The sequence below is a fragment of the Pelophylax lessonae genome, assembly GCF_965119305.1.
Source record: "Pelophylax lessonae genome assembly, chromosome: 9".
Taxonomy (NCBI): domain Eukaryota; kingdom Metazoa; phylum Chordata; class Amphibia; order Anura; family Ranidae; genus Pelophylax; species Pelophylax lessonae.
In genome coordinates, this window is record NC_138776.1 from 114,811,473 (window position 1) to 114,839,088 (window position 27,616).

Sequence of the window (27,616 nt, forward strand, 5' to 3'; positions counted from 1 at the left end):
GCGTTTAACCAGTGTCAATACTTCCATGTCAAAAAAAAATCCAAAAACATGCAGTGGTATCATTCAAATGATGGAAGATATGTGGTCCTTTTAGGCCCCTTTTTTTTGCTCCATAAATTTTAATCCAGAGGAACACATTTATATTGATGTGTCGTAAAGGGCTTCCAAAACTTGACTTTCAAAATACCAAGCACTTTGGCTTAAGAGGACATCATTTGTTATGTATAGCATTAATACTTTTACTGACTCTGCCTTCTGTAACTCCTCCTATCGGCACATCTGTAGTTCTGAATGTAGGCTCCATGAACTCTGACACAGCAGCGTCACAGAGCATAGAGAACACGTCACACAATTCAAGTACATGTGTGGGGATCTTAAAGTAAGAGCAAGGTCACACCGGAGTGCTGTGGTTTGAATACAGCACGGTCAGCGTCTCACACACGGTTTGATTTTGATGTTTATCCATGAAAGTCCTGCATACTGCATTCACTGACACACTTTCAGAAAACGCAAATGGAAGTCATTGGGAACCACATGTAAAACACAGATACAATTGCACTGTAGCCAAACCACAGCTCACCAGTGGGGAACCCACTGCAAGTGTACAAATTTCAAGATCCTTCGAGTTAATTCAATGTGGAAATGAATAAAAGGATTTAAAATTTTGCCATAGATTTAAATGCAATTTTTTAAGGTTTATAAGGAAAGCAATCTACATCTAAAAACAGATTTGTTTTATTTGTCTTTTTGTAGCTGTGTAGATAAAGTGATGTACGTCCCAAAATCTTGGCCTAATTAAATAAAAAAAAAAAAACAACAGGGAATGGCACAGATTTGTGATAGCACCCCACTTAATTTCTATTACCTGCACTGGGAAAATAAATTTGGTTGTTTCTGACAACTCTTGCATTGTCCTTTCAGATATCAGCCTGGACAGGTCTGTAAAAACTTGCTTTCATAACCGCTGCTCATTTGTTTAGGAATGGCAATTCCTTGTATCAGCATGGTAAGGTTACAATAAAAAATCTGCCAAGAGGCACACTTTGAACTTTAGTAAATCCTTTGGCAAGAAAATTTTCAAAACATTTTGAAAAAAAAAAAAAAAAGTATGTGAAAGTTTTAATGATTCAGCAATTTAAAATGACAAGGCATTTAAGCATCTTTTGTGTGCCAAGAGATTGATTTCAATAAAGACCACCTGGTGCCCTCTCTACAGTTTAAGCACTAGAGCTGGAATTTTGCAATACGTCAAATTATATGAAATGAACTCTTCTTACACTTTTCCGAAATTCTTCCTTCAGGATGAGCTGTTTCACAGCTGGGTAAACAGAATTGTGATTGCAAATTGAACCTTAGAGTGGACAGAGAGACTGATTCACAGTACATCTTCATCATGCAGGTTTTCTTATGAAAATGTTTAAAAAGACAATTACCTTAACAGCACTGGTGTTATTCTGGGATCCTCTCACAATGACAGTAGCACCATACACTCTGGACCTCTGCTTGAAAGATACGGTTATGTTGTAGGTTTGGGAAATGTGCTGGATTGTGGGAGAGTTTGGATCTGGAATTGGCTGTAAAATACCAGCTATGGGCAACTCAAACATCAGAACTAAAGGCAGCAATTCCTGTAGAAAAAATTAGAGAAGTAACATCAAACTTTCACAGATAAAGGATGTAAATAAAATGCTTTCAAAAAATGGATTAGGCTTTTTAAAATGTGGTCACTCTGTTCCAAGCACCGTACGCACATGAAAGTTGTAAAATAGAATTAACTGCAACACACAGTTCGTGGAAAACATCTTGGCATGCATCAAACACTTCCTGTCTGTATTCATAAATGTCATTGGCCCTCTGAGTCAATTCTTTAAAGTTTCCATAACCCATGAATAACCATATACCAATATTTTGTAAGATTTAATTCAATACACTACATTTTTCTTTTTCAAGCAAAGTGGAACACTGGGAAAAAATAAAGAAGGTAGGAGCCACTGCCTTAACATTGCAGGGTTTCAGATTTACCTTTCTGCGGAAAAACTTCTCTGTAATCCTCTATTTTACTTTGGCAGACAAGACAAAAAGAACAAAAATGCAGTAACAGAACACCTAAAGAGGTCAACTGGGCAATGACACTTAGGTACAGAAGATCAGAGAATAAAAAGCTTGAACAAATGAAGGCTTGAATGAAAGCTTTTAACTGTAAAAGGTTAATATCCCCCCACCCTGGAAAGTGGGAGCATAATTTTGTGCAAATGAAGGTTGCTCTGACAATTTGTCTGACTGTGCCAAGACTTGTAGGTGGACAGGGAACATTGGTGGGTGTTTTCAAGAACACTGAGGGAGTAAACAAAAGAAACATTTCCCAACAATCAGAGAATGGGACAACTGCCACAGTCTGCACCATAAGCATCTTCCCGAGGAAAAGAGGGCTTTTACCACTATTAGTATCCTAGAGAAATTGTATCTCATAACATTCCAAATAGATTTTGTCCCTCACAGATCATGCAGAAAAATGCTCCAGACACAAGGAGAATATGGTGTTTCAATCTGAAGCCCTAGAATAAAGGAAATACTTTGTGCTATGCTTTGGGGTAGAACAGCCAAGGACAGGGAACTGTTAATTTCTCCAATGAAACGGTAGAACAAAGCAACTTCTGACTTAGGGGTAACATCAACAGACTAAAACTGAACAGAATACTTCTTTCTTCACAGAGGGCATAGAAACAACATTTGATAATGGAGTTGCCGATGGATCGCAATATAACCAGAGAAGTCTAGCAGGTCTGTGTTTAATTTAGCAAGGGAAGGAGAAAAATATTGTTGGTGTACCATGGTTCAGATGTGGTCCCCCAACAGACATGTGGAACCACACCATAAGAAACCATCTACACATACAACATACCAGTGAGACAAAGTCCAGCAGGTAATTTGCACATGCAAAGCCACCTGCTTATAATTGCCAGAGAAAGTAGAAAACGCAAAAAAGCATAGAGACTTTTCTTCATGTGCAATTTGTCCAAAACTCCTCCAGCCATAATGCTGCCACATTTCTGCCTCATTTATTGTGCAAAACCAAGCTTCTGGATGTAACGAAGAAGCAACAGATTGTACACTTGCAACTCCACCCCCAGCACAACAAAAGAAGGTTGGAATATGTAAATCAGAATGTGAGAGCATGCACACTTTGTCCATTTTAGAGCGGCTAAGAAGAGAGGGGACAGGAAAAGTAAACCTAACATTTCTGTTGTAAAGCCTGTAGCAGAAAATACGGAGGGGCTCCTCCTTGTGGCCAAGTGCATAAAAAGTATAAGCAAGACCAGAATAAAAGGATAACTAACTGCCCACACAAAATGGTTGGTCGGCAAAAGTTACTACAGGAAATACCAGTTGCGTATCCATAGTAGCTAAACAGAAAAAACATCAACCCAGATACTCTCTACAGCGAGTCGTGGAGTTAGGGGCTGCCTCTGTCCTGGACCAATAACTTCATAAGAAATCCCCAGACATACTGGGCTGGAGTCTTGAGTGAACTAGAACGAAACGGATGGTTTCTGCTGACTGCATGACTATGAAAGAGGGAGAACACTGGGAAACTGTACTCATTGGCTGACTGGAGGGACTTCCAGGATTTTCAGTATCCGGCCTGAATTGACTAGCAGCAGCAGGTGACTGGAGAAACCGCCCAAAATGAATGGGCAATGCAGAGATAACTACAGATACGAAATAACCTTGGAAAGCCTGCAATTGGCTGACTTGAGAGACTTCTAGGTTTTTCAGTATCTGTCAAGAATCTACCAGCAGCTGAAAAATCATTGCATGAACAGTAAAACAGAGCTGAAGAAAACATGTTAACTTTATAGTGAACACTGAAAAACCAAGGCATGCTGGTTGTGAACAAACCTATTCTGTGCTGGCTAACAGGTTTTTTTGCTGGTGAATAGTTCACCTGAAGGGGCAGCATAACCCACAGGTTAAAGACTTCATGTGTCCCTCAATGGCTAAGAATTTTTTTTTTTTTTTAAATAAAATGTATTTCTATTTATTCTCCTATTAACTATGATCAGCCACAAATAACTCCCATTCATACGTTTCTGCTTTTTAGCATTTCTATTTTTTTGTTTACCTTTAATAGTTTTTTAGCTTTTCATTCAATTTATTTTCTCAGTGTTGAATAAAAAAAAAAAAAAAAAAATTTGTCATGCTTCCTACCAGAAACATGTTTGACGCAATTTAAATTGAAATTATTACAGAAAAAAATATAAACTTTTTAGTTACAATAAAAATAATTTTTTCTATATTCACAAAACATAAATAAGTTCAAGCCTTTTGTCTAGATTATATTAAAAATAAAATAATTTTAGCAAGATAATATCGCCAGAAGAAAGCCTTGTTTGCCCTAAAAAAAAAAAAAAAAAAAAAAAAAAAAAGTGTATGTATCACTTTGTTACCTTAAGCAATGCCAAAGCTATAATCGAACAAACAGGCCTATAGTGGAAATGTTAAAATTGCTCTGGTCCATAAAGGGTACAAGAGCTAAAGCAACTATCAGTGATGTGACAGTGTTTGTCCCACCATCATCAGCTGATTTGTTCCAAAATTCACAGAATTTGCCTTGGTCCCATTTTCAATGCAAAAGGTATTTTAGGGATGTTATGGTTTATATTGACACTATAGAAAAGTGCCCTCTATTCGTGCCATTTTGTTGGCTATGAGCAATAGTAAAATTCTTTATAAAAATCACCAAAAATAAACTGCTTGAAAAACTAAGGAACACGTTAGTCAGAGTATAGCATTAAGTCAATTAAACTCCTGGGATATTGATCTTGTCAATTAGGTAGCAGAGGGGGTTTCAACTGCATTGGTGTTAATTAAATTAACAGGTGCACTAGATAGGCAACAATGAGACGACCGCCAAAACAGAGATAGTTTTACAGGTGGAGGCCACTGATATTTTTTTCCCTACTCCTCTTTTCTCACAGTCTTTCACTAGTTGTGCATTTGGCTAGGATCAGTGTCACTACTAGTAGCATGAGGCGATACCTGGACCATATATAGGTTGCACAGGCAGTCCAACTCCTCCAGGATGGAACATCAATACATGCCATTGGCAGAAGAATTGCTGTGTCTCCCAGCATAGACTCAAGAGCATAGAGGAGATTCCAGGAAACAGGCAGTTACTCTAGTAGAGCTGAAGAGGGACGTAGAAGGTCATTAACCCATCAGCAGGACTGGTATCTGCTCCTTTGTGTAAGGAGGAACAGGATGAGTGCTACCAGATCCCTACAAAATGACCTCCAGTAGGCCACTGGTGTAAAGGTCTCTGACCAAACAATCAGAAACAGACTTCATGAGGGTGGCCTGTGGGCCTGACATCCTCTAGTGGGCGCTGTGCTCACTGTCTGGCACCGTGGAGCTCGATTGGCATTTGCCATTGACTACCAGAATTGGCAGGTCTGCCACTGGCACCCTGTGCTTTTCACAGATGAGAGCAGGTTCACCCAGAGCACATGTGACAGTCATGAAAGGGTCTGGAGTAGCCATAGAGAACGTTATGCTGCCCATAACATCGTTCAGCATGACCAGTTTGGTGGTGGGTCAGTGATGGTCTGGGGAGGCATAGACCTCTACAGGCTAGACAATGGCACCCTGACTGCCATTAGGTATCAGGATGAAACCCTTGGACCCATTGTCAGACCCTATACTGGTACAGTGGGTCCTGGGTTCCTCCTGGTGCACAACATTGCGCAGCCTCATGTAGCAAACGTATTCAGCCAGTTCCTGGAGAATGAAGGAATTTATACCATTGAAAGGCCCTTACAGTCTACTGACCTAAATCCAATTGAACACCTCTGGGACATTATGTTTTGGACCATCAGACGCCACCAGGTTGAACCTCTGTCTGTTCGGGAGCTCAGTAATGCCCTGGTCCAGATCAGGGAGGACATACTCCAGGACATCATCCATCATCTCATTAGGAGCATGCCCATACATCGTCAGGCATGCATACAAGCCCGTGCCATTTTGAGTTGTTGCAGTGAAATTTTTGCAAAATGGACTAGCCTGCTGTATCATTTTTTCACTTTGATTTTCGGGGTGTCTGAGTTCAGCCCTCTGTAGGTTGATCCTTCCATAGCAGTATAGATATCCAGCATGATATTTTTCCCCATTGAGATCTAAGTGTTTTCAGTGTTCCTTTATTTTTTTTGAGCAGTGTATAATTCACAACAAAAAGGCGTATGCCCTCCCTTATAATGTAAGTAGTGATTTTCCTCTTTTCCAATTAAGGATTGACTGAATGGCTTGTGTGGTGTGAGAGACATGTCCAAGGAATTTCAGATGCAATATAAATGCCAGATCTAAAGCAAATAATCTTTCAGAGCTTCTGCTTGTGTGTACTTTAGCATTCATCACACGATCAGTAATAAATGATAAATGGAAGAGCTGCTTGAAGAAAGGTGGTTTAGTCTAGGCTATAAAATCATAAAATGTCTCAAATGTTGATGAGTTAAAAACCACAAAGCAATGAAGGAAGTATGAAATATGTCACTGAAACATCCAAAACTATTTCAAGGGCTTTTTTCCAAAACAGCACAATGGTATTCATCCAGCCAAAGAAACCAAAAGCCCAATCAGACATTACAGAGCACTGGTATACGGAAACAAGCCTAAATCTTGGCTTGGTAGAATTTAATAAGTACTGTAAATCTCAGGGAAAACAAAATCATTTATTTGAAACTAAGAATTAGGGCCAACAATCATTTACTTTTTGGTGGAGACTGTACTACCACGTGTGCAGATAATAACTACAGAATCTTACTGCAAATATCTAATATTCATATCCAGTTTTTATTGTCCTCATCAGGACTTGGGGTATTGTGCAATGCCTAGTATTTTTAAAGCTTCTGATAATGTTATGGCAGTGTAGGTAGTAAACACAGTTGTAATATAACCATGAATTACCAATGGAGGATGAAAGTTCAGCATGGAGGGTTGAAAAACTTCTGAAATAAATTCTGCATCAACACATGGATCATACAGGCTATAACAGCAGTGCTGTGATTATGGATGCTTATTGTGTGTGCAATGTACGTTGGAGTAATATACCTAGACCTTTACCCAATGTTCAACTACTAACACCAGTCACACGAAGACCAACAATGTTAACACCAGTAATGCTGGTCTAACTGAAACACATTAACCAAGGTATGAAAGAGTTTGATACAAATGTAGAAAGGGGTGAAAATTAGCTAGAGGACTTAGTGTTAAGATTAAGCGTTGGGAGGTTAGATATGGATAGGTTGTAATGTGCAATTACTCACATTACACTTTATTAACATTTTTGAGTGCACTTCTCAAACTGTAGTAAAAAATTGTTGACAAAAGATAACAGAAAGGACCAGCAGTGGATGTATTCAAAGGCCCCCAAACCCTTGCCAATACTTACCCTTATTCTTACTCTTGCAGATTCTACCCCAGCAGGTTGTCCTGCAATCGATACCTATATTTAAAAAAAATCCATCATTACCAACTCTCAACATATAAATTCAACAAACAAGCGTAATCATCATTATCACACTCTCAACATGTAAATTCTACAAACAAGCACAACATATACAAATTTTTTTTTTTTTTTCTTTTTTTGCTATACCATTTAAAAAAACGATGTCAAAGCATTACACTGAGCTTTATTGTCCTACTATTCAATGTAGCAGGATATGTTATTCATAATTTAAGATAGAACATGAGATTCATAGTAAAATCTACCAAGAATTATTCACCATCAAAATCACAGATAAATAGGTCAGATTTTACTGGCAAAGAAAGGAGTACACATGGTACCACATACAATTTTACAAATATTCCAAAAATTACATAAAAACACTTTAAAATAAGGTCTTAAAAACCATCTCTGTACATTTTACATGCTTCTTCATTGCACTCCTCTACTAAAGCATACACTTGCAGAGTTATTCTTAAGTGTGTTACCAACCATATGAAATAAGACCTTTCTTTTCCAGTTTTATTTTAGCATGATAAACTCAATTTCATTGTGGGCCACATCAGCATTAGAATTGCCCTCAAAGGGCTGATTGCACCTGGAAGTCCTAGATGTCCAGAGCACCCTAATCCGCCCCCCCCACCTCTTAAAATTAGATGTCAAGAGGTAACCCCCCCACTATCAGAAATCAAGGGTCCCCCACCCTCCCATATATCACAATACAGAACCAGAAAGTGCAGGGTCTGGAGGAAGACCAGAGGAGGGGCACATGAAAGGACCTAGAAGACCCCGGGTTCAGCACACGGGCCTTGTGTTTGACACATTTACTACTACTTTCACTGTCTCTAGCACAGCAAAGAAGTGTGGGTAGTAGACTTTTTAGTTTCCAACTTATTCTTGGGCAATTCAATGATGAAATCTCCAAGCACTATTTGTGCCCATGCGGCAGTCTTACTTCCCTGTATTTCATTTTCCTTTGTTCATGATATAAAGGTTAGTAGACATGAGAACTTAACATGCCCCTGTTAAGAAAGAATTACAGGGGCTGAGACCACTAGCCTCTTTCTGCAAAATGCTAGCTGCCCAACTGTCAATACACTTCAGTCAGACTTTGAGCAATAATGCTGCACATTTAAGAAAAGAGGTGCAATTCCTTATATTCATATTTATTCCATGTCAGTGATTCAGAAATTTTAATTTTTTTCTGTTGAAATCAGCACAAACCGGAAATGCGAGTGGCTCTGTTGGCATAAACTGACTACACAAAAGTCCAGTGAAAAATGAAAGGAGCCAGGTTGAACTTTGCAGTCAGATGCACTTACTGTTTGGGTATTTAGACAGCTGCAGGTGCTGTGGCTGTCTGAACAAAATAGTCCTCAGGGAACATTCTCCCATCCACACTGCTTGGCATGGATGGGAGAATTGATTGATTAATCTTCTTCAGCCGGGAGAATGAGTATTCAACTCTTAAAAGGAGAGGTCAGTAAAAGCAGTCTACATAATTCCCTCATGACTGGTGTACTTTAAGTGCAGATGTCACTGTCATGCTCTAGTGTGAAAATACATTTCTATCCAAAAAATATCAGTTTTGTGTGGGTCATGTATGACAACAGATACACACATCTCTTTTAGCTAAAGACTTTACTCACCCAAAACAGACAGCAGTTTACAACATATTTAAGCAAAAGCATAGAGTACATAAAATTCCCATGTTTTGGAAACAATGCAGTTAGTATCTTTTCTAGTGACTGCTGAGAATAATTCAATTCAAACTACAGGACAAGCCACCTAGAAAGTATCTTGCTAAAGGTTTAAGCCGACACATCGACTTGCATTGAAACATTGTACACTCAGATAGCCTGCTAGCATTTGATAAGGCATTTTTAGTCCCATGGCTCTTCTGTATCATTGGAGCTTGGTGTGATTACTTTGGGCTTTGGCCTTTGGGTTTTTGCAGGCTGCTGGATTGATTGCTTCCCCCTGTTAAATAAAGGTTTCCAGAACAGTGGGTGGGAGAGTCAGATAGGCAGTCTGAATTTTTATGCAGCTCCAGCCAATCCCTGGGGAGGTGTGTCCAGCTGGTGGTTGGGTTCTATATAAATAGTCTGGAGCTTCAGAGAGCAGTGACTTTTTCCAGGAGAAGAGGTTCCCAGCAAAAAGGGCTGCCTGCACAAAACAGGTTTGCCATACATCTAAAATGCGCACAAGTGTGCCCTGTAAATTTACAGACAGAGGTACAATTTTGAAGTTCTTAAAGCAAACCTATACTCAAATCTAAGCAATATAGCTACGGTAACCCATCTTGTCAAGCTCGATAAAGGAAAGACCTAATAAAAAGGCTGAAATACCTGTCCGGGAGAAAATATGCTTGGGTTGCCTTTAATGCTGAACATGTGTCTAAAAGCCTTGGCACATGGTCATATGATCTCTGATGAAGTGGAATTCAGCTATTTCAACTGACTTACTGTCTCCTTCAGAAGAGATCACGTAACCATGTGCATACGCAATCAGACATGCAGGCAGCACTGCAGGGAGTCTGGAGACACGTTTGCAGGAAAGGTATCTCAGTCTCCGAAGTGCTGTTGGCATAGCTTTATGTTAATATTCAAGTATAGGTCCACTTTAAAAGAATATAACTATTTGGGGAAAACCTAGGAAGGTGTTTTGCTATGCACACAAAACGTCCTGTCCCATAACCACATTGCTATGCTACATTCAGGCTTTTCTCGTGTTGCAATGGTTGATCCCATAAAACAGCAGGTTGAAGTCAGAGGTCAAAAGCAACAAGGAATGTGTCAAAATTCTCCCTAGATGTTGTAATGTTTTAGGTGTGACTAACTTTTCGGTTTATTAAGGGGTCATTCACACCTTTAAAAATGTTAGTATGCAATGTGTTGAGATGCTTTGCTTTGGGGCAAGCTAATAATTTTTATGGACTCTCAATGTGACTCAATGTTTGAAAAAAAGCTATCTGTACTATTTTGTAAGACAACACAACACATAGCACATTTATTTGTGTGCACTATAACGTAGCTACGTTAAAGTGGTTGTACACCTCAGACATGAAGAATGAAGAATAAACAGAGCACATCCTTTAATAGCAGACCTGATGCACCTTGCACCCCCTGGGCCATTTCCAGGTGTTTGGCTGTCCTTGCCTGGCCGTTGATGCCTCCACTGTCAGCATGCCTCAGTGAGGAGTGGACAGGCTCAGAGAGGAAAGCTAAAAAATGGATTTTTGTAAAATCTTACCGTAAAATCCTTTTCTCTTAGCTCATTGACAGACGTAGTCCTCGGTGATACACCACCTTCGGGTTATGTTGCCTCCACAGGAGCAGGACTAGACAGGAAATTAAAAAGCTCTGGCCACACCCTAGGGGCAGTCCCAGAGGGTATATCCTCTCTCTCTCTCTGCCTCAGCAAATCAGTTATGTGAAAAAGCAGTCTTTAGAGATTTTAACCCAACCCAACTCAAAAACAGAGGGGCGGGGACTACGTCTGTCAATGAGCTAAGAGAAAAGGATTTTACGGTAAGATTTTACAAAAATCCATTTTTCTCTAGCGCTCATTGACAGACGTAGTCCTCGGTGATACACCACCTTCGGGACGTCCCAGAGCAGTATCACAAATGAGGGGTGGGAAAATGAAATCAAATCCCAATCTAGAAGGCCCAACCGGTGCCAACTAGAAGTTTACAATGCTCATCCTTAATGATGAGACTCAACAAAAAAAGAGAAAAATTTTTTATTTTTTTTTCAAACAGAAAAAAACCCTCGAGGTAGACCACCGGTCTCCTCAAATTGCGGCCTGCAAAACCTTGCGGCCAAATGAGGCATCCGCCGATGCCGTCACATCAATTTTATAGAATTTTGTAAAGGTATGTACCGACAACCAGTTGGCCGCCTTACATACCTGGACCACTGACGCCTGATGGCGAAAGGCCCAGGAAGTACTGAGCGCTCGAGTGGAGTGCGCCCTAACAGGGAACGGAGGACTCTGACCCTTAATAGAATAAGCCTGTACCACCGTTTGTCTAATCCATTTGGCAATGGTCGCGGCAGATGCAGGCAAACCCTTTCTGGGGCCATCCGTGATCACAAAAAGTGAATCCGTCTTACGGAATGATTCCGTAGCTTTCAGGTATACCCTGATTGCCCGAACCACATCTAAGGAATGCAACGCATTTTCCCGATGATGCTTGGGCTGAGGACACAAGGAAGGTAGTACAATATCTTCATTCAGATGAAAATCTGAAACCACCTTAGGAAGAAAAGATGGCTTAGGATGAAGTACTACCTTATCCCTATGAATCACTAGGTATGGGGACTGGCATGATAATGCAGCCAGTTCTGACACCCTGCGAGCAGAAGTAATAGCCACCAAGAAGGCCACCTTCTGGGATAAAGTAAGCAAGGGAATCTCCCTGATGTTTTCAAAGGGAGGTTTCTGTAGAACCGACAAAACCAAATTAAGATCCCAGGGCAGGTAAGGGCGCGCGGACTGGTGGAGCCAGGTGCCGCACCCCCTGGATGAAATTCCGCACCAAGGACTTGGTAGCTAAAGGTTTCTGAAAGAAGATTGCTAATGCTGAAACTTGACCCTTGATGATGCTCAAGGCTAGCTTCTGCTCAACCCCTTGTTGCAAAAAGGCCAATATTCGAGTCACCGAATAGGTACGTGGAGGAAATCCTAAAGATTCGCACCACGCAATATAAGTCTTCCATGTGTGATAATAGACCTTGCTGGAAGTCGCTTTCCTTGCTTTAATAAGGGTAGGAATGACTGAAGTAGACAAACCTCTGTCCTTCAGTACTTGGGTCTCAATGGCCAGGCCATTAAACCCAGCGACTGTAAAGCATGATGGTAAATTGGTCCTTGAGACCACAGACACTCCCTGAGACGAAGTTCCCACGGAACGTCTGCGACTAGCATGTCCAAGTCGGCCAGGCCGGCTTGAGGAGGCCAGCCTAGAATTTCTAGGACCACTGGCGCTGATAGAATCTGAACCAGGCGTCCCTAGAGGTATCTGGCCCCGACCATCCGAGAAAGTCTGGTCGTTTTCTGTTCCCACACATTTATCAGATACCTGATTGTTATCAGGAAGGGTGATCTTTTCTGGTTGAACCTCAGGGACCGAAGTCACCCGACTAGAGGCTACTTGGCCTATCTGGTCAACCAGATCCGATTCCTGTGAGGTATAGGGACTAATCTTAGGAAAAGGTAAAGGAAAAGATCTATTCAGGGAACGGTAACTACCGCTTCCTGTAGTACTTAAATGTTGGAAGGGAAGAATCGCACCGGTAGTAGTGGTTGAAGCTCGATCTAATGTCCTGAATACCGGTGAAAACGTCCCCCCACCCTGAAACCGGGTGGGGGCGCACCTTCAGGCTGTGTACTCCTTTGCTTCGGGTTTGGCTGGGTTGGTCCTCTGCTTGTCCGACCAGCCCTTCTTGAACCCTCCTGGAGGAGTCTTGCCTTTCCCGCTAGTACCAGCCGGGCGCCCTTTATGGGCGGTAAAGAAAAGGTCCTTGCTTGTTGCGAGGTCCCTTAGCTTTAGCAGCCTGTGGCAAAAAAGTGCTCTTGCCCCCAGGGAAACCCTAATGATTTCATCTAGGTTGGCCCCAAATAGACGATTCCCCTGAAAAGGGAGATTTGTCAAGGTCTTTTTGGAACCTAAGTCAGCTGACCAGCATTTTAACCACAGCACACGTCTGAGGATCACCGCTGACATAGATGCATGCCCTAATAAGGGAGTAGTGTCCAAGGCTGCGTCACAGATAAACTGTAGCCCTTGTATAATCTGTTCCATCAAATCAGATGTCTCCTGGGGAATATCTTTTCCCCTAAGGTCTTGGCGTACCATTTTCGCCCATTCCGTAAGTGTCTGGGAAACTAGACCAATAACAATTACTGGTCTAAATGCTGACCCTATCAGAGAGAAGATGGTGCGGGACTCTGCTTCCACCTTTCGATCCACCGGATCCTTAAAGGACGAAGTGTCCTCCACTGGGATAACCGTGGCTTTATTCAGCCTGGAAATAGGTGGATCCACCACTGGTGGTACCGTCCATTTCTTAATGATGGATTCCTCAAACGGATAGCATCTAGCAATACGCTTGGAAATAGTAAAGGTACGTTCAGAATGCTCCCATTCTCCTTTAATCTGATTACCGAAACATTTGGGTACAGGAAAAACCTTCACCGTTTTGATGGGCTTATTAGTACCAAAAGGAATCTCTGTTTCAGTTGCCTCTGCCGGTAAAGCCTCAAGTTTTAAGGTTTCCTGCACTGCCACAACTAGTGCGTCCACCAATGCTTCTTCCTGAATTATAGCAGGAGAAGAAGCGTCCTCCTCACTGTCTGAGGGGGCTTTACCTGGGATAACAGCCCTTGCAGAGGGACCTGCAACTGCAGTGACCATCTCTGAATCAGAGTCAGAGGTGTCAGATAGTATAGGGGTAGGCGGGGGTCGCTTCCTTGACCCCCGTCCCTGACAGGCCGCCTCCACCCGAGCCACCATAGACTCCAAAATTGCTGTAAATGACTCTACACTCTGTGCACCAGCGGGTCCCGTGGCCCCCTCGAGGGAAACAGGTGGGGGAATATGTGTGGCAGGGTCCATGATAATTCCAGTCACTTCCTGGATAATATAATTCAAAAATAAAAAACTTTTTTTTTTTTTTTTTTCAGACCCCCAGCGCCACAAAAAGCCCCTTAGTGTTACCTGCTAGGGATCCCTATCGATCGAGAGAGAGAGAGAGATAGACCCCCAGGCTCACCACTTGATGCTCAGAGTTTAACTGCAATAGGTTACAGCGCTGTCTTGACAAACAGGAAGTCTTTTGGCTGGCTGCCCAGGAAGAAAGGAGGCGGCTCCGCCCCTCTGCACGCCTTCCGGCGCCTCCCCTAGCTCCACGAGGTGTTTGGATCACCTCAAACATGGCCACCCCCATGCTGGAGACACGAGGCTACGCCAAAATGGCGGCTCGTGCGATCCAGCAAAAAAAATGGCGGTGGCCTGTACTGAATAGCGGTGTGCTGCAGGGCACACAACACTCTCTCTGCATGGGGATTTGGCGTGGTTGGCGGTACCGGCCCTGGCAGACCGCATGGCCACTCGGGAGGCCTGCTAATAGCTGGAGATCTGATTAGGAAGGCAGTCTACATGTCCGTGGCTTCTGACTGGTAGGTAGCTTATTCTTATCACTGTAAGATTCCCAGAATGCAAAAGATTATAATCTTTTTAACATGGATACAATTAGATTGTTAGCTCCCAAACCAAGCCTCCTGGCTTTTTGCACATAAAATCACACTCAAAGTAGGAGGATCTGTGTCATGTTATAGGATAGAGAGGGACTCTATCTTACCATACAGAGAGGGGCCCGCGTTCACCACAAGACCCGTCAGGGGAAAAGGGGGAACATACTACTCACCATACCGGAACCAGGCGGGCACCAACTCCTGACAGTACCCCTCTCCACCGGGGCGGGAGGGCTGTCGACCAATACGGACGCCGTGACTCATGGTCTTTGGCGTTTCAGCGAGACGTTTAACTCGCGGGGTCAGTCCTTTAATGGGACTTTGTCGCGGCCGACCCAGCGCGGAGCTATGGCCTGCACGCGCTCGTAGGCTGAACTGGGGTGACCACCGGATCTCAACATCCAGCCCGTCGCCCAGTTCAGCTTTCTTGCTTGAAGATCTTACAGAAACACTGGAGAAAAAAAGCTGTCTAAAAAATCCTTTAAGAAAAAAAAAAAATCTTGCCAGGACCTAAGATCCCAGCAAGGTATCTAGGTCCTTACTCCTAACTAGACAGAAAATAACTGATTTGCTGAGGCAGAGAGAGAGAGGATATACCCTCTGGGACTGCCCCTAGGGTGTGGCCAGAGCTTTTTAATTTCCTGTCTAGTCCTGCTCCTGTGGAGGCAACATAACCCGAAGGTGGTGTATCACCGAGGACTACGTCTGTCAATGAGCGCTAGAGAAAAATGTCCATGTGGAGAGATGCAAGAACTAGGAGAGAACCTGAGGAGCTGATTGGTACAGCAGAGAGGCTTGGTTATGGTGGGAAAGCATTGCTAAGATGTCCTGATGCTCTCCCACCACTCTGGCACCTGGACAAATTGTCCCTGTTTTAGCACCTGCATGCAGCGAACTTCAGGTGTCGTTTACCTGTTTATCACTCCAGGTCAGGATCTGCAGAAATCCCTGCTAAACCAATCTCAGGTTCTCTCCTTAAAGCGGTAGTATACTCCGCTATTTGACTTTTACCTACAAGTAAGCCTATAATAAGGCTTACCTGTAGGTAAAATTAATATCTCCTAAACCTGCATGGTTTAGGAGATATTCAACCTGCATGCAGCTGCTGACGTCAGCGGTGCATGCGGTCTGTAGGTTCTGCAGGCCTTCAGAGCTCCTTGCCGGCTGTTGCCGGAAAGTGAAACTCCCGCGCATGTCATCGCGGCTCCGGCCACTCAGGAAGAGACGCTGAGGGAGCACGTCAGCGCCCTCAACGTTGTCCAGACGACCGTGTCGGGGCTTCGTTCTAAGGTAAGTATTTCATAATGAGCTAGTATGCGATGTATACTAGCTCATTATGCCTTTGTCCTGCAGGATTTTTTTTTTCATGGGTATACAACCGCTTTAAAGTCACAGTATATTCTTGAAGGGCATTGGACAGGCAGTGAGAAGGTGTTATTTCATCTCTTCACCAACTTATTTAACCCTATAATGTCACTACTGCACTGTAATCGCATTCATTTAACTCAGTGGGCGAGTGACAAGCTTTGCTCAATTAAAAAATGCCGTGGCTGTGGCATTTACACAGCCCCATCCAGCTGTTATTTTACAGTTCGGGGAGGCGGATGGGGGGGCGGTAAAACTGCAGCTAAGCTGCACGTTTTTACTACCCACAGCCTTTTATTCCTAGTGCCAGTTGTTTGTTTTCTATATGCTTATGGACTTCCCCAGGTCGAAAATTATTATTGAGCAGAAATAAGTTCAGTCCTAGATTCTCGTGTGGCCGCTTGGGAAAATGAATTGCCCACTACTGCTCTATAGTGTGTACTAACCTGAACCCAAAACACCAATGGTGATTGCTTTTTGATCTGTCCTCTGTGCCATCTGTAGGAGTCCCTGAAAAAACTTTAAAAGATAAGTTGACCTTTGGAACATGTTACATGTTTCAGCTCCTGTTTCCTCTGCCCACCCAGATCTGTGACTGACTTACAAGTACCGTCAGCCTTTGCAGCCAGCAGCTTGTAGTTCCCAATGAACTGAAAGGGCGCTGGTAGTCCATTGATTCCTCCTGTCATTCAGTAACATTCTGCCTATATCCAGGCATTGCACCCGTGATCTGCTGATCGTGGGTGCAATGCCTTACAGGCAAAAAAAAAATAAAATAATAATGCACGCACATTTTTTTTAAACCTGCAAATTATTATTATTTTTTTTGTAAAAGGTGAACTTCGCCTAAGATGACAACAGCCTCCAGAGGCACAGCCCACCCCACCATACTTCCAGCACACAGCAGGTGACTCAGAATCAGCTATCTGATACCAGGGAACTCTGGGTTCTAGCTCTGCAATGTGTGAAGTCAAATCCCCCCTCCCCCCCGCTTTCTAGAGCAGAGAGGGCTGCAGATAAACAAGCACAGCTTATGTGGGAGGATTTGTTAAATCTCTGTGTATCACCTGAGGCTAGTCATGTCACAGGGCATATGTAGTGTTAACAACCACTTTCAGGTCTACACTGTGTGCCGGGTGCCATTCAGAATGAATAGCAATGCATCCTGCACACATATGGTGTGTATTAACACTTGTTGGACATACATACATTACAGGTTTTAGTGCTCATCACCATATCACAACAGTGTGCTTTACTTGCATGGCATAAAAAGATCTAATAATCATCCTATCACAATTTTTCATCCTTACAATCCTATTTCCAATATATGGAACGTATGAAATAATTATATTATTTAATTGTTTTTGTTACAAGGCTGATAAGTGAAGAGAGAGTGGGGGTGGGGCCAAACCGCACTGTGTGTGTGTGAATGAACACACAAAGTGCGGCTTGGGAGTAAGCCTGCTCGAGTGCCCCAAAAGCAAGAGGTTTGCTTTTGGGGGCACTCGGCAGGGGGGGGGGGGGGAGAAGCCAGGACCATCGGCGGAAGATCCAAGAAGAGGAGGATCAGGGCTGCCCTTTTGTAATTCCCAAGGGTAATTCTTGCGGGAACCAGGACACTATGTGCAGTACCTCCTGGAGACTGAAGTATTCTCTATGAGTTACAGATAAGGACAGAAGAGGGCACAATTTGAGTGTAGTAAATTAGAATATGTAGTGTGAAAAATAGACAATTGACAAGTCACATGAAAACAGATAAACATTTGCTCATTAGCATATTTATTCTTCTAATGGTGCAGACCCTAGTTCAGCAGGAGACAAGAATCCAGCCTAGGGATTGCACAAGACTGTCATCTGGATATACAGTGGGGAAAAGACTCCTGACTACCACATCTGGACACAGCGCGACTGCTGATTTTCGGATAGGATTGCTTACTTTCCATACTGAGTGAAACCACAGACCGGACTTTGCACATACAAGGCCATTTTTTTCCTACCCATGTGAGTTGCCTATTTAATGTGTACCTGGCATCACTGTAAATGCTGCACCTAGGTTGCCTCACCCTGATGCCCCCTCAGTTCTCACAGGTATTTCCAGCTGCCTTGTGCAATCCCTGGACTGGACCCTGGTCCCCTGCTACTGAGCTCCAACTATGTTGAGGAGCAAACTTGTATTCGTTTTCATGCGAGTTGCCAATTGTCTTTTTTCCACAATGAATAAATGGATTTTTGTAAGATCTTACCGTAAAATCCTTTTCTCTTAAGCTCATTGACAGACGTAGTCTTCTTGATTCTCAAGAGCTGGGTTATGTTGTCTCCGCAGGAGTAGGACTAGGCAGAAAGACAAAACGTGCTGGCTCCACCTTAGGGGCAGTCCCTGAGGGTATATCCTCCCTCTCTCTGCTACAGGGAATCAGTTCTGTTCTAAAGCAGTAACAGAGAATTTAACCCAACCCAACTCAATGATAGAGGGGCGGGTACTACGTCTGTCAATGAGCTTAAGAGAAAAGGATTTTACGGTAAGATCTTACAAAAATCCATTTTTCTCTATCGCTCATTGACAGACGTAGTCTTCTTGATTCTCAAGAGCTGGGACATCCAGAAGCAGTGCCACAAATGAGGGGTGGGATTGACAAAATCAAATCCAATCTAGAAGGTCCAACCGGTGCCAAACTAGAAGTTTTAAAGGCTCATTATAAACAAAGAATGAGACTAAAAGAAAAATTTCCAACGGAAAAAACCCTAGAGGTAGACCACTGGTCTCCTCAAATTGCGGCCTGCAAAACCTTGCGGCCAAACGAGGCATCAGACGATGCCATTACATCAACTTTATAATGTTTTGTAAAGGTATGCACCGACGACCAGGTAGCCGCCTTGCACACCTGGACCACTGACGCCTGATGGCGAAAGGCCCATGACGCACTAAGCGCCCGAGTGGAGTGCGCCTTAACAGGGAACGGGGGCTCCCGACCCTTAATAGAATAAGCCTGTACTACCGTCTGTCTGATCCATCTGGAAATGGTCGCGGCAGATGCAGGCAACCCCTTTTTGGGTCCATACCGAACCGACAGGCACCCTCTCTTCACAATACCCTCTCCACCGGGGTGGGGGGTTGTGGACCACTCCAGACGCCTCGACTCTCTGGTTCCTGGCGTCCAAGCGAGACTTTTAACTCGCAAGGTCAGTCCCTCCACTGGGACTCCGTCGCGGCCGACCCAGCGCGGAGCTCTGGTCTGCACGCGCTCGTAGGCAGAAACCGGGGTGACCACTGGATCTCAACATCCAGCCCGTCACCCGGCCCCGCATACTTACTTGAATGTGTCGCGGCCGACCAAGCGCAATGCCATGGTCTGCGCACGCTCGTAGGCCGGCTGGGGTGACCACAAGTGTCGCCCAGTCCGGCATTTTTGCTTGAAGATCTCACAGGAAAAACACTGGAGAAAAACTACCTAAAAAATGTCTTTTTCTAAAGAAAAAAAGTCTTGCCAGGACCAAAAGATCCCAGCAAGGAACTTAGGTCCTTACTCCTGACTAGACAGAAAAAAACTGATTCCCTGTAGCAGAGAGAGGGAGGATATACCCTCAGGGACTGCCCCTAAGGTGGAGCCAGAACGTTTTGTCTTTCTGCCTAGTCCTACTCCTGCGGAGACAACATAACCCAGCTCTTGAGAATCAAGAAGACTACGTCTGTCAATGAGCGATAGAGAAATTTTACTTTACTACACTCAGATCATGCCCTCTTCTGTCCCTATTAGAGTGCTGACTGCATATTTATTTTTCTGTTAACAATAAACAGAAAAATGGGGGCAAAGCATATGTATTTGACATTTAGCAGGTATTATTAGACCCTATTAGTTATAGACCTATATAGTTTTTGTTTTACATTTTTTATTTCTGTATTGCATTTTGTTTGCCTCTTGCACTCACTGTTTGGTTACTGTTATAACAGTGGTAATTACCTTGTTTTTAGGCTGGTAAAAGAAAGCTGGCAGAGTAAAAATATGCATTTGTACATATCTAAGGTTAGCCGTCACTTTTCTTCAAGACAGATTAAAAAGAACTATAAACACAGCCTGTACCATTATAATAAAGACTAAAATAAAATTCCAGCATAAGCTATACATTGATGAGTTCTCTTTAAGGTTTATGGCCTTTTTAGATGTACAGTATATTCCATTTAATATTATGAAATAAACAATTATTTTACTGGAATTATTTTTATTTATGCGGTCCCTTAGGAAACACGATGTAGCAGCAAATACAAAACATCAATCATGTCTAGTGACCTGAAAACATTGTATGGTCTGGTCTAATGTCACCACTGACAAACTATGTTTATCAATGCCAGATCGGAACAAAACCGTTTTCACTAAGGGAACCGCTTATTGAGAACAGATTTATAAGCAGACCACACCTTAGTCTGGGACAGTATGTTTAGCTCAGGGAAAAAAGTCAAACTTCTGCGCTTTTCTTAATTAGGAGGTAAAAAGTGTTATTTTGTCTGCAATCAGTGGGAAATTTTGTTTTATTTAATAACATTCAACGCGCACAAAGGGAAACCACCATTATCTCAACAAAACTAAACAGTGTCTCGAGCTGTGCTACACAGCTAATTATCTGTGGTTATGTATTCACGTTTGTGGCTTGGAAGCATATTAAACCAGAGTAGCACCAGAAGACTGCTGGCAAGATGATTAATTCAGTAACCACTACTCACAATAAGTAGTAAAATTATGTAATTTTTTTTTAAATAAAACTTTATTTGAAGCAAACCTGTGCTTTGCCTATACTGAGCCAATATGTTTATAGGAGGGACTAAGCAGCTCGTATTTCCTTTCTTCGCATTTTCACATTGCCAGGTTTCTTGAGAAATACCTGACATTTTTGTGCATGGGGAAAAAACAGTCACGTTTCCTTCCCTGTCACAATGCAGTGCTCAGTACCACTGGCCAGGATTGAGCACAGCCACTTGTGGCTGGGTGGAGCATGCATTGGCCTGTGTAGGTTCTCAGTGCCTTTCATGTCCCCTTTCCCAACCATGAGGGAGATCAGGAACGTAAGGTCCATGCCCTAATTTGAACCTGGTACTACGCCCCAGTATAGAAATCAGTTAAAGCCCAAGTGTAGAAATCACCAAAAAATTTAACCATGCAGTGGAGTATGGCTATTACTATCCACAGTGCTCTACAAAATTATTCCATACCATGGCCTGCATGTTAGAGGACATTTGCAAAATTGCATGCTGCAGAGTGGATCCTATGGATCTCTACACAGATCTCCCTGTTTAACACAGCAGTGAGAACTCCATGTCTGGAGAGAGGCCAGTCAACACTTTGCCAGTTCACGTGACTGGGACCTCCCGTTTATTTTTTATCTTCATTCATTTAATAGTACTCAGCTGGTTTCAGAATCCTAAAGTCAGAGGAGCGCTTCGTACATTCATAAAGCAAATTGCTATGCTTTATCAAGGTGTCTTTCTTGTACCATTTATTAAGTATAAATCATTTATATCTACATATAAGATAGTCTTAAGAATGTGTGCAGATCAAAGGTGCTGAAAACTGATCAGGTATGTGCAGATACGTCTAGGTACCTACTAATCAAAATGGTCGTTTTTTTTTTTAAATAAAATTTACAGTCAATAGCTCTGAATATTAGAGAAAATGCAAACATGTCTCAAATAAGAACTTTGTATAAGCAGCTTATGTCTCATACATTGGCAAATTCTATTTAAAACAAAACCCACACACATTAGGCTAAATATTTTTTGCTTAACCACTGCTTAAATACCATTTTCTTATTTGTGACATGCTGATAAAAGGACCACGATAGGATTTCAATGTTTCCTGTTAATAGTTGTGGACCAAGATTACAGAAGAATATTCCTCTTCACTGATACAATGACAGTGGACCCCATTATAAGCAGTTTTACAAAAGTGATGAATGGGAAGATATCTACTTAAGAATGATGGGCATGAACACATAACATACTTGAAAGACTGAAGGTTGGCACCTGCACTTGACAACTTCCCCCCTCTTCCAAGTGAAAAAGGATGGTCAGAAGAGTTGACATGACATGGCCTAGGTTAGTCCTAAATATCACAATTTTCATCTGTGGATTGGGGTGCTATGGCACATTTTGCACAGGTATCTTAAGTAGCTGCCTTCCTGTGATGAGCTTTTGTGTAAAGCAATATACTTACCGGTATAACAGGTCTCTAAAAAGCTTTGATGCATGGATTTCCCAAAGGCATATTGAGTTTCATTCAAAATCCATCCATTTCTGCATAAATGAATAGCTTTACCTCTATCGCCCTCCAATGGAATTATTCTCTGCTCTACTAAAGAGCATTCAAGTGAAGGCTATGCAGTCCAGACATGCATGTGTGGGAGAAGGCAATGCACGTCTGAAGAGACTCTGCAGCTCCAGGCAAAACACAATCATGAAGATCTCCCAAAAAAAACATCACAGCTAAATATATTGCCTAACAAGGTAGTAAGTGAACTAGAATTGCCCTTGGTTTAAATACAAGGGAAATTTATTAATACTGGGACACACAAATTCTAAGTAGAAGCTGTTCATGGAAGTCCATAAGCTTCTATCTTCAGTTTTGAAAATGAAAGATGGTTGACATATACAGTTTCTCCAGATTTGGTCCACTCCAGTTTTGATAAATTCCCCTCAAGATTTGTTACCCACAGCAATAGGATTCTCAGAAGCCTTTGAGCTGGATCAATCAGTAATTTATGGTAATTGGTCTTAAATGTAACAATACTTAAAAACAAAACAAGTACATTTTATAAAAGGCTATGTGGGAATGTTAATACCACACAATTATAGTAATAGTTGTGTACCTGGTTGCTTTTCTCAGCCTGATTATTCCGGTTGGAGTCAGGAAAATGGATGTGGCAGCCAGTTTCCTCCATCACTTTCTTGATGTTGTTCCCTCCTTTACCAATGACATGTGAGTGCTCTGTGTGAGAAACGTCCATCTTCAATGTGACACGGTTACTCTATTGGAAAACAAGTAATTTCCTGAGAATCAACCATTTTTATAGAACATATAGTAAACAAATTGTATATATCAGATGAAAGAAGTACAGGATATTTTTCTAAAATAAAGAAAACAAATCAGGTGGAGAATACTCCAATGAATAACAAGATCACCATGGGTGACTGCTGTATTCGAACATACACTATGAAATATTTACTATAATACTTTTAGGATTAATCAGATGTGACAAATCATCTACTAACATAATTAAAAGGGGAGTCTGACATCCTTCCTGGCCTTTCCTGCCACTAGGGAAGGTGAGAACTGTGTCTCAAGGGGTGCCCTCTAGGGTCTCCCCTCGCCTTATTCCTCATCAGTCTTCTGCTGGCAGCGATGGTAAACAGCATAGCAATACAAAAGCTCAGTTTGCCTACATACCCAAACCAAAGGAATCTTTTTTGGGGCATGTTGGCATTTTATGTTGACTGTCCCTCCCAAGACAGACATGAGCTCTGGGGATCATGGCTTTTGCTATGTATAGCTATGGGACATACAAATTCTACCATAAAACTTGCAACAGTAGAGCCCCACTTTGAATCCTAGTCCGGGCACGATCTACATGGGGATTTGCATGTTCTCCCTGTGCTTGCATGGATTTCCTCTGGGTACTCTGGTTTCCACCCAAAATCCAAAAACATGCTGGTAGGTTAATTGGCTCCTGTCTAAACTGGATCTAGTATGTGCATGTAAGATATGAATCTTAGTGTGTAAGCTCCTTGAGAGCAGTGACTGATGTGAATGTACAGTATGTAAAAGTACTGGGTAAATTGTCAGCACTATACAAATAAATACCTGTATTAAATAAATAAAATGGCCAACCTGTCTTAGTTAACACCTCAAATGTTATAAACCTTGAAAATAAAGTTTTTGTTAAATGATTCCTTGATTACTGAATAGACACCTCATTTACACAACACAGCAAGGTAACATCCAAATCAAAAACTATATGGTTGACTTTTTTTTTTATTTAGAATCCTGAAATGTAAGTCAATGAATGGTATAAACCACTTCACCGCAAACTGTTTGGTGGGGTTAGACTCTATATTATTGTTCTTTTTTAACCACTTAAGCCCCGGAAGATTTTACCCCCTTCCTGACCAGGGGGTATTTTGCGATTCGGCACTGCGTGACTTTAATGGACAATTGCGCGGTCGTGCGACGCTGTACCTAAACGAATTTGACGCCCTTTTTTTCCCACAAACAGAGCTTTCTTTTGGTGGTATTTGATCACCTGTGCGATTTTTTGATCATGCGCTATAAACAAAAAAATAGCGTTAATTTTGCAAAAATAACAATATTTTTCACATTTTTTTATATGAAATTCCCAAAAAAAAATGTAAAAATCCAAATTTTTTAACATTTTCGGCCAATTTGTTTTATGCTACCTATGTTTGGTAAAAAAAAAAAAAAAAAATCGCAAAAAGCGTATTTTGATTGGTTTGCGCAAAAGTTATTGCGTTTACTAACAAAGGGAAAGATTTTTTGTCATTTTTGTTGTTTTTTTTTAACGCGTAATGGCAGCAATCTGCGATTTTTTTTGCGGGACTGCGACATTGGGGCAGACAGATCGGACCCTTGACTGACATTTTTGACACTTTTGGGGTTACCAGTGACATTTCTACAGTAATCAGTGCTATACATATGCACTGTTACTGTAAAATGACACTGGTAGTGAAGGGGTTAACTTTTTTTGAGAGGGAGGGGTGGTGTGTGTCCCTAGGGGCGTGATTCTAACTGATTGGCTGTGGCTTGAGCTGTAGGAACAGTGATCAATGGTCCTACATAGTAGAACCGGATGATCACTGTTTCTACACAGGGGAGAATGACAGGCGGCTTGTTTACATCAATGATCGCTGAGTGACCGGCGTACATCGGGTCCATCGGTCACTTTGCCTGTGAGGGGCTGACCACCGCAGTATATGTACTTGCGGCGGTCGGCAAGTGGTTAAATTAATGTTTTTAAACAGATACTTTATTAAATGTTTATTTGCAAAGCAAAGAATGTTTAAAACGAAAAAGGTTATTCTGTGAGAAATGTTTCCAATTACACTGAGGGCAAGTTCACACCATGAATTGCACAGGAACGTGCTTGGGTGTCCTTGTGCGATCTGAGTGCAGTGCAATTTCAGCCTGTTCCCATGCACCAAAAGTAGAACATGGACTACTTTACAAAATACATAGCAACCAGGTTGCGAGGGCACTGCAGTTACTGAGGGTGTCAATAAGTGAACACTGACACCCGCTGCAGATCGCGTTTTGAACACGATGCTGAAAATGCGAACTGAACACAAGTTTCCCAGTTCAGCACCATGTTCTGATGTGGACGGGCCATGAGGGTTTTCTAAAAACAGCACAGCCTAAGTGGTCTCCTTTCAGCAATGCGGCCCTCAATTGAAACTCAGAATTGAGCCATGCAGTGGGGGGGGGGGGGGGGGGGAGATTGTAGACACATTACAGGAGGTGGTCAGAGATTGCAGACACATTACAGGAGGTGGTCAGAGATTGCAGACACATTACAGGAGGTGGTCAGAGATTGCAGACACATTACAGGAGGTGGTCAGAGATTGCAGACACATTACAGGAGGTGGTCAGAGATTGCAGACACATTACAGGAGGTGGTCAGAGATTGCAGACACATAACAGGAGGTGGTCAGAGATTGCAGACACATAACAGGAGGTGGTCAGAGATTGCAGACACATAACAGGAGGTGGTCAGAGATTGCAGACACATAACAGGAGGTGGTCAGAGATTGCAGACACATAACAGGAGGTGGTCAGAGAGATAGTCAGAGACTGCAACTATGATACAAGAGATGGTCAGAGACTGCAGATAGGATATAAGAGATGGTCAGAGACTGCAGATAGGATATAAGAGATGGTCAGAGACTGCAGATAGGATACAGGAGATGGTCAGAGATAGCAGACATGATAGATTCAGGAGATGGTCAGGGACTGAGTTTAGGGCTGAACCCAGTGTACAAGTGTATAGTATTGTAGGGCTGCCCCACTCTATTTAAACCAGCTCTGCAAGATCAAGTCAGTAATCCTCTTTTGAAAGTACAACCAAGTGACAGCAGCACATACAATTTCCAAAACAAAAAATGGTCTTACAGTTAACTGCTCAAGATTAGTGGAGGACAGGAAACACTTAATGGGTCTGTGAAGCTTCTAGCCTGAACCAACAGTAAATCCTCGAAAAAACAAAACAAAAAACAATGCAGCAAACACAGAGCTCTGGCTAAATAGCTGAATAGAAGCTGAAATGGTTAAAAGCCATGTGTCCCTGGTTTTAGAGAATGCTGCAGGGTCTTCAAGAGATCTTATCAGTGTGTTCAGGCAGTGTGCAGGTCAGGTTAGGCAGATAAAAAAAGTAAGGAGTGAGACAAGAGGGAGAGGAGGCTGATGTGTAACCTGCACACTGCCTGAACACATAGATATCTGGAAGACACTGCAGCCGACCAGCATTACATGTAACAGTGCTTGCTCTAATTGTGGTCATACCTTTTTGGATCTCCTTTCTGGTGCCCCTATTCAGCCCTGCTCATAGTCAAATGTGGCAGGCTGGAGAGGGGCCAGGGGAGGAATGTTATACTGGCTGCTGACTAGCTGTGGATGGAAGGAAGGAGGAGCTCCATATATCAGCCCGCCCATCCCCAACATAAGAGCTTCAATTTGACAGCTCTGCCCCACTCACTCTCACTGTGGTCGTACGCCCCCAGCTTGCCCACCAATACTGCCTGTGCTGGATGGATGGTCACACTGCTGAATGTACTGTTAGGCTGTCAGCAATAGATACACCGCCCCTTGAATCCGGGGACAGAAGCGGGGACACACTTGGTCCAGGGACTGTCCCCGGAAACCAGGGACGTCTGTCACCCTACTATGTATGGGATCAACAGGTGGATTGTATCAGTTGTACTTATTTTTTAACTGATGCATGACAAATTTCCCCATACATGTGTAATACTATCTCTCACCCACAGGTGATTTAGTGAGCTTTTTTTTATGTATTTAAAGATGGCTGCCGCATATCCGATTGACCATGTGGTTGGGGGGAGTGCAACCACGTGTTGCTGACCTCTCTCATTAAATGACCTGTGAGTGGTCAAGAGGAATGATTACATCCTGTGGGTGGTCTCTGGTATACAGGACTATAAAGAGTCCATAGCATGAGTAATAGTCTTTTTTAGGAGCTGTGGAAAGACCAAGCATGTATCCTGGATTTATTTTTGTCCTGTTCCTCCAGCTATCCAGTGTAAGCTGTTGACATTCAACTACCAGAGCTAAGTATTATTTGATATTTTGGGATATTGGGAATGGGAGTGTATGTTTAAGTCATGGTATGTTGTGTAATGTTTATGGTAACTTATGTATTTTGATGTCCAGTAAAGTTTTGTTTTATGCTTTTTATCAAAACTGCTCTTGGGGTGTCTGTTTA

At 42.5% G+C, this 27,616-nt stretch overlaps 1 protein-coding gene across 5 annotated transcripts in view; it reads right to left on the bottom strand.

The window, feature by feature from the left end:
- The window catches only part of BICC1 (BicC family RNA binding protein 1), a 366,015-nt gene that overhangs the window by 80,355 nt on the left and 258,044 nt on the right, over positions 1-27,616 (bottom strand). For all 5 annotated transcript variants that reach the window (XM_082268000.1, XM_082267998.1, XM_082268001.1 and 2 more), the window contains exons 5-7: positions 22,979-23,137; positions 7,445-7,498; positions 1,434-1,628 (exon numbers count right to left, since the gene is read on the bottom strand). In XM_082268000.1, the coding sequence (XP_082124126.1) occupies positions 1,434-1,628; positions 7,445-7,498; positions 22,979-23,137 (408 nt within the window). The remainder of the gene's footprint in view (positions 1-1,433; positions 1,629-7,444; positions 7,499-22,978; positions 23,138-27,616) is intronic.